Source organism: Cibotium barometz, chromosome 49 (genome assembly GCF_041138505.1).
Source record: "Cibotium barometz isolate CiBa-2024 chromosome 49, ASM4113850v1, whole genome shotgun sequence".
NCBI classification, from domain to species: Eukaryota; Viridiplantae; Streptophyta; class Polypodiopsida; order Cyatheales; family Cibotiaceae; genus Cibotium; species Cibotium barometz.
The window spans coordinates 34,701,819-34,708,296 of NC_141094.1; the positions used below are offsets into that span (position 1 = coordinate 34,701,819).

General features: G+C 43.4%; 1 protein-coding gene across 1 annotated transcript; it reads right to left on the reverse strand.

Moving 5' to 3' along the window:
• Positions 1–261: 261 nt before the first annotated feature.
• On the reverse strand, positions 262–2,456 carry LOC147610528 (RING-H2 finger protein ATL60-like). Its single transcript, XM_086786100.1, has one exon. It carries the CDS (start codon positions 1,877–1,879, stop codon positions 854–856), a length of 1,026 nt encoding a protein of 341 aa, XP_086642226.1. The 5' UTR covers positions 1,880–2,456; the 3' UTR covers positions 262–853.
• Positions 2,457–6,478: the final 4,022 nt, after the last annotated feature.

Below are 6,478 nucleotides of genomic sequence, written 5' to 3' on the forward strand. Positions count from 1 at the left end.
TATGTTTACCTACTTGATTTGTTTGCATGGAAGTAAGCGAGCCTGATTTGTTTGTGTGGGGATGGATCCAAAAGTTCATAGAGAACAAATGTGGGTGGGTTGGCACATTTAAAAAAAACAAAAAAAAAGGTGTAATTCTTTTACATGAATAGACAGAAAATTAGGGAGGTAGTGGGTTCTAAGGGAGGTTGTGGGTTCGAACCTTGCCCAACGACAGAAAATTCATCCGAATTTAACCGCAAATGCAACATAGACATAGAGTAGGGGAACCTTAATAAGATTGCTCAAAGTACACATCGTCATCATTTTTTTAATGCATATTACAACCACAACAAAAAAACCCAAAAAAAAAAACTTAAGTATCACATACTCCTCAGAGCAAAAAATTATCAAAAAATTTGGGATTTCTGGCCAGGCGATTTCTGTGGAGAATGGACGAACAAGCTCCCTTAATGCAGGCAGAACATCAAACTTGGACGAAACCGGTAATTGGTCTAGCTTTGGAAGGCAAAGGCAATGTTTAGGGACCAATTGCTGAGAGCAATCACACTCTGCCTCCTCTCTGTTTGGGCAGATCTTTTGTATACTAAGGAGCAATTCTATATAGCATAATGCTTCACAATACAAAGGCCTTTTGCACACCCTGGAACACAAATTTGGCACTGCCAGTAATTATTGACATTGATTCACCTGCTACTACTGACCCACCTGTTACTTGCCCCTGCTTCATGCATTGCAGTTGGGCCTCTCATGCTGGCTTCATGTCACTTGCCATTGATGGATCCCTCTGCAGCATTGGAAATGGCATATACATTGTGCACTCAAGATGGGCCTCGGCTTCCATTAGTTCATCTCACACTGGCAAGATTGCTGTTGCCTCCTGTTCCAGCTCTCCAGTTCCTTGATCCGAAGGAAAAACCCTAATCCTTCCTCTGCTCCTCTCGCTGCTTAGAAGCCTCTTGATCGACATCCGGAGGCTCGGTGACTTGTGTGGTTGGGAAGAGTATGCCTCATCATCCACAGATGGGCATCTTGACAAGCTTAGGGAGAGGCATCTTGGAGTACTGTAGCTATCCGGCCGCCTCGGAATTTCTACTGTAATTTGTGGTAGAGATCTGGTGGAAGACGAGCCGCCCCGGCCGATGCCAGGAGAGCTCAGCTGAGAGATCACATGGTTATGATCCCCCCAGAAGAGGATGTTGCTAGGGTAAGGTATGGAGAGGGAAAGCGTGCTGTCGTCGGCTCTCGGTGCTGCGTCACCGGTCGCGGTGAGTCCTTGATGATGATGATGATGTTGAGATTCAGCCATGTTTGGAAGAAGGGGTAGTGGAGAAGAAGAACCTTGTGCAGATGTGTCCTGCTCATGGGGTTGATGTGTGTTTGATGGCATCTCCGGTGTTATGGTGGTCCTGCAGAGAGGGCATGTTGAGTGTGAATGAAACCACATGTCAATGCAATCTGTGTGGAAGCTGTGCTTGCATCTAGGAAGCAATCTGCCCTTCTCATCCTCTTGAAATTCACATAAGCACACTGCACATTCAAGTATGGCTTCTTCTTCATCTTTGGGGGCTTGATAGCTGAAAGTGGGCAGAGAGTCAATGACAGCCTTGTCCAGGCCGACGTTGCGGTTAGCAACCAAGGGCTCATCCCCTGCAAAGTCCAGACGGTGGCGCCGCCGCCAAGAGGCGGTTCTCCGGTTTGCAGAGCGCCTCCAAAACCACTTTGCATAGACATGGAGACTGAGGATGAAGAAGACCACAAGGAAGAGGACTATGATGGCAGCCACCATGATCTTGCTGTTTAATGTGTATTGTATTTGGTTTCCTGATGGGTCATTGTAGGGCAAAGGAGGAGAGGTGGTGCTAAATTGGGATGCCATCTCTCTCTCTCTCTCTCTCTCTTCTGTATCCCTTTACAAAGGAAGGCTATGGTGGCAGATGAGCTCTTTGATTATGTCTTCAATGCATCCAATGTCGGCTCTCTTTCTCTCTCTTCTGTATTTCTTTACAAAGCAGGCTATGGTGTCAAGTGAGCTCAAGTATTAGCACTTCAATGAATCTAATTTGAGCTGGGTGCGCTCTGTGGGTGTGTGGTGTGTGTGTCTTACTCTCTCTCTCTCTGACAGCTATGCCGTGCAGTGCATTAAATTTGGGCTCCGTGTCTCTGTGTGTGTGGGTTCTCTCTCTCTCTCTCTCTCTCTCTCTCTCTCTCTCTCTCTCTCTCTACAGAGACAGCTATGGAGTCCAATGAGCTAGATGATGATGATGGACATGTCTTAGGATGTTTGCAGAGAGAATTTGCTAGGGACTCGGGAGAAGAGAAGCCTTGTAGCAGAGAGACAAGCTGTTGAGAAAATAACAGACGGCAACGCAGCAGCAGCACAAGGCAAGGAAGCTACCTGCAGAGCGAAGACCAAGACTGCAACGAGGGAAAAAAAAAATAATAATTAATAAACAAGCACGAACACTGACAGACGCAACATATATAAAATAATATGGCTCTTTTCTAAATAAATATTAATAAAAGGGGGCCAGTGTAGAAAGGTCGTCAAGAAAATATTACGAGCTACGACTCGACAACGCCCACTGCAAGACGTCATCCCCATGCGGACTTCGTATAAAACCTCGAAATTTGGACCCAACGTTTTATATATAGAAATTTGAGCCACGTAGGCCTAACTTGTTGCCACGTCGCCCACACGATGTCCATGTAGAATGCTGCCGCCACGTGTCATTGAGGTCGTAGACGCATTTATTAGGAGCACTTCACACACATCCAAACTCCCCGAAAATGCAAGGTTTGGGAAAAGACGGGTTCGCTTTATCCTGCAGCTTGCTCAACTCTAAATCCACCTTATCTTCAAAGGAGCAGGAAAAACGTTTTCACCAATTTTTCAAAAAATAGTAGTATGAAACTTTGCCTTTTCCTCTTCAGCCCATGGCAAGAAGGATTCATGTCAGATTCACTCAAAAATGCTTCCCACACATTGCGAACATGTAAAGGCAACGGTCCACTATAGGCCCAAGGTCACAACTCGCTTTACATATTTAGGTGTGCCACTTATCATGCTTGCTTTATAGCTCATTCTGGATATGAGCAACTCTTTCCCTTGGCCATGGCAGCATTAAATGAAACTTAATCTCACTTTTTCTAACTAGGCCAAAATCAGCCAAGTTACAAAATGCATGTGAAACATTGACCTCCACATCACTTCTATGTTAGTAGCCAAGCGGAGTAAGTATTCAATGCTAAAAGTGGAGCTTTAATCATGGGCCAAGATAACTTGGCCATGGGAAATGGTTGTAAGAGCTCTGCCGTGATAGGAGGAGAAGAGGAGGAGAAGAAGAAATGAAGAAAGGCGTGCAAGTTTTGATTGTCTCAATGTGAAAACCATTCATTAATCTTTGTAAATTTATGCTATGACCTTCATTTTTGAAAGGGGACAAGAGGGGGTATGGGTTCACTAGCCCTTGCTCATCTCACCAGTGGAACACCTCCACCCGAGGAGTAATAAAATCCCATCAGCCACATCCCCCTGTGTGTATGTGGGGAGGGGGGAGACGGATGAGAAGGACGAGGCTTTAAACTGTAAAGGGATAATGCTCTCCGAATTCACACCAGTCGTGAGAAGCCTAAAGAGTTCAATTGAATCCATAAGTCAACTCTCCACATAGGGTTTATTTATTGGTAATATATTTGAAGATAAAGGCGCCCATACTTGTGCAACTCTGCTCTGTTGTTTGTTGATGGCTCATGGCCTAGACACCTATGAAACCCCCTATATATTGTTGTGGGCAAAGCATAAATACATGGTGGAACCAGTTATGTAATCTTCGGTTTTACAAATTAATCATGCCCATGGCAAAAGCTAACAGTTGTGACACAATCTACAAAATGGGCAGAGAGTGACAAAGCGTGGACGTGAAACTCTCCCTGTCTATCTCTAACACTCCCGAGGTGAATTTGTAAAGGGCCTTACACTGTCAAACATGCAATTAAATCTCATACATAGTCTGTTCTCTAGGTGTAAAATGTGTTGACTCATACACCCTAAAAATATCGCGCAGTATGATTGCAATAATGTGGCATGCTCAATAGACTTGGAAAATTTAAGGCTAGGGTACAAGGGAAATGAATCATACATCTTACATAATCCAACATGAATTGACAAGGCATATATTGTTTAAGTAAGCAAATAGTGCTCACGTATACATCCTAAAAATGCCACATGCTAGGCATGCGAAGACTGTTTGATTAGCCAATCAAAACACTTAAGTTGAAAACTTGGCCAAATCACTTTCACCCACATAAAAAGGTGTATTCTCTTCACTTGCTGAAGAGGATACAACCTAGTGCCCAAAAAGGGGGTTCGTGGAACCTTTCCATTTTAGGCCACCTATATGCCCTTAGTTTGAGGTTGGTTACACAACAAGATATGCTCTTGAGGGGAGGTCAAACATGGTTCTGCATGAGCAATCTTCCCATCACAATCCATGGGTGGCATGGAAACATATATAAGAAAATTGAGCTCCACATAACAACTAAATTATTAGGGTCCATCGCCATGTAGACAATCTAGGCCTAGGCATGAGAGCTAGTATGAGGTACTAGAACCCACCCATTAAAAACCCCCTCTTTAGGACACCGGTGCGAGCAAAAGTGCATAATTTTTAAAAAATACTTTGAGTCCTAAACTGAGGGATGAATTTCAATGTAATTATGAATTTTTAGCGTTATTAAGGTGTGCTAGAATTCACCCCATGGTGGAGAGCCGCATTCATCATCTTGCATGAATGCTTTAATGTATGAAAACAATGTTTCAAAAAGGTGTTACTCAAAAGTAAGGTGCGTGTGTTAGGCTGAGTTGGTGCAACCCCCGCACTTTTGTTACGCGTGAACAGCTCCTAGGAGGAGTCTAACCTAAAGCGAAAGAAATGTCAAATGAGATGCTACTATCATGCATGACATACTTCAAAAGTTCAAATTTATTGATATGAAGTCGACATCGTATTAAAAAAAAGTTGACATCGCACATCGATGATGTCATATCAGTACTTTGTGCCACGTGGTCACATGCTGGTTTATACGTCCATGTAGGCAATAATACATCTACACGGCGATTAAAAAGTAAGCGGCAGGGGCCCGCAGGCAGGCAGGCTTTCCCACCAACTATGTATGGGCGGCGGCCGGCCGGCCGGCTCGCCCGCCCATTTTTCGTAGCTTACCTGGAAATTCCGCGCCTGCGCGTGGGCCCCGGCCAATGGGCAATATGAACACTGGACCGTTCAAACACGCTCTTGCCAGCAAGGACACGAAACATGCGTACGTGGAACCGGGATGCCCGGCGCCTTGCACGTAAATCGTGAAGATTGTCAATGCACGGCCTGCTGACATGGCGTCCATGCTGCCACAAAGTCAATGGCTCTTGGCAAATGTTCACACGTTCGACGCGTCTATTCTGTACGGCCCCCTTGATGTATGGGCTCCTGCCCGGGGTACCACGTCCGTCCGGCCACAGTCTGAATCACACGCAAACCCTGTCGTACCCACAACATTGTCACCCAAGGTTGAAAGCCGTTGAATGGTATAAATGCATAGTATATTTGCCAATAAACTATCCTTACATTTAGAGCATGATTTTATACTTTGTACCTTCTATACAAACTTCCTTGCATTTCGTGTAGCCTTTTTGGCCTTGCCTTTAAATTTGCAGGACATAGTAGGGACTTCTTTTTTAGTCCTGCCTTTAAATTTGCAGGACATAGTAGGGACTCCGGAGAATTGGCTTGGTCAAACCACTAATCCAAGGAGTTTTTGGAGTTTTGAAATTTCCTACTAATAAGGAGTATTTATTTTTTTACGGTGATGATTTTTAGGAGTTGAACATCATGTATTCCATGGTAATTACATATTTTTCTTGGTAATTACATATTTTTGAGTAGTTGAATATCATATATTTGATGGTCTTAAGTTGAACACCATGTATTTAATGGTCTTAATTGCATATTTTTGTCTTCTTTTGATGTGACAGTTGTCGAAAATGATTGCAAGCAAGGATGATTTTTTATGAGGTGGATCGCCCTTCAAAATGACGGGTTTAATAGACCTATTTTTCACATATTACCTTATTTTTTACGGTCACTCAAAATAAGTGGTTGTATATTACGACTAAAATGACTAAAAAGGGGCATGGATACTTGTCAAAAAGTAACATTGATTGCAAGTCATTTTTAAGTATTTTTAAAATAGTATCATTTTAGTATTTTGTAGGATTTTTTATAATAACTAGTCCCCCAACCTGTCCTCGGACGGGAGAGGTTTGGATACCATAGAGTAGGCCTTAAATTTGAAGAGCATTTTGGAAGAAAGCATCAAAATTGGCATACTTGTATATCAAGGCACCATGCTTTGCATATATATCCATAAAGGGAGACTCGCTTTCTTTGAACAGAGCACCAAACTTGGCATACATAAACAC

Coding starts and splice junctions, on each gene's coding strand:
- LOC147610528 (XM_086786100.1), bottom strand. CDS start 1,879: ATGGCATCCCAATTTAGCACCACCTCTCCTCCTTTGCCCTACAATGAC.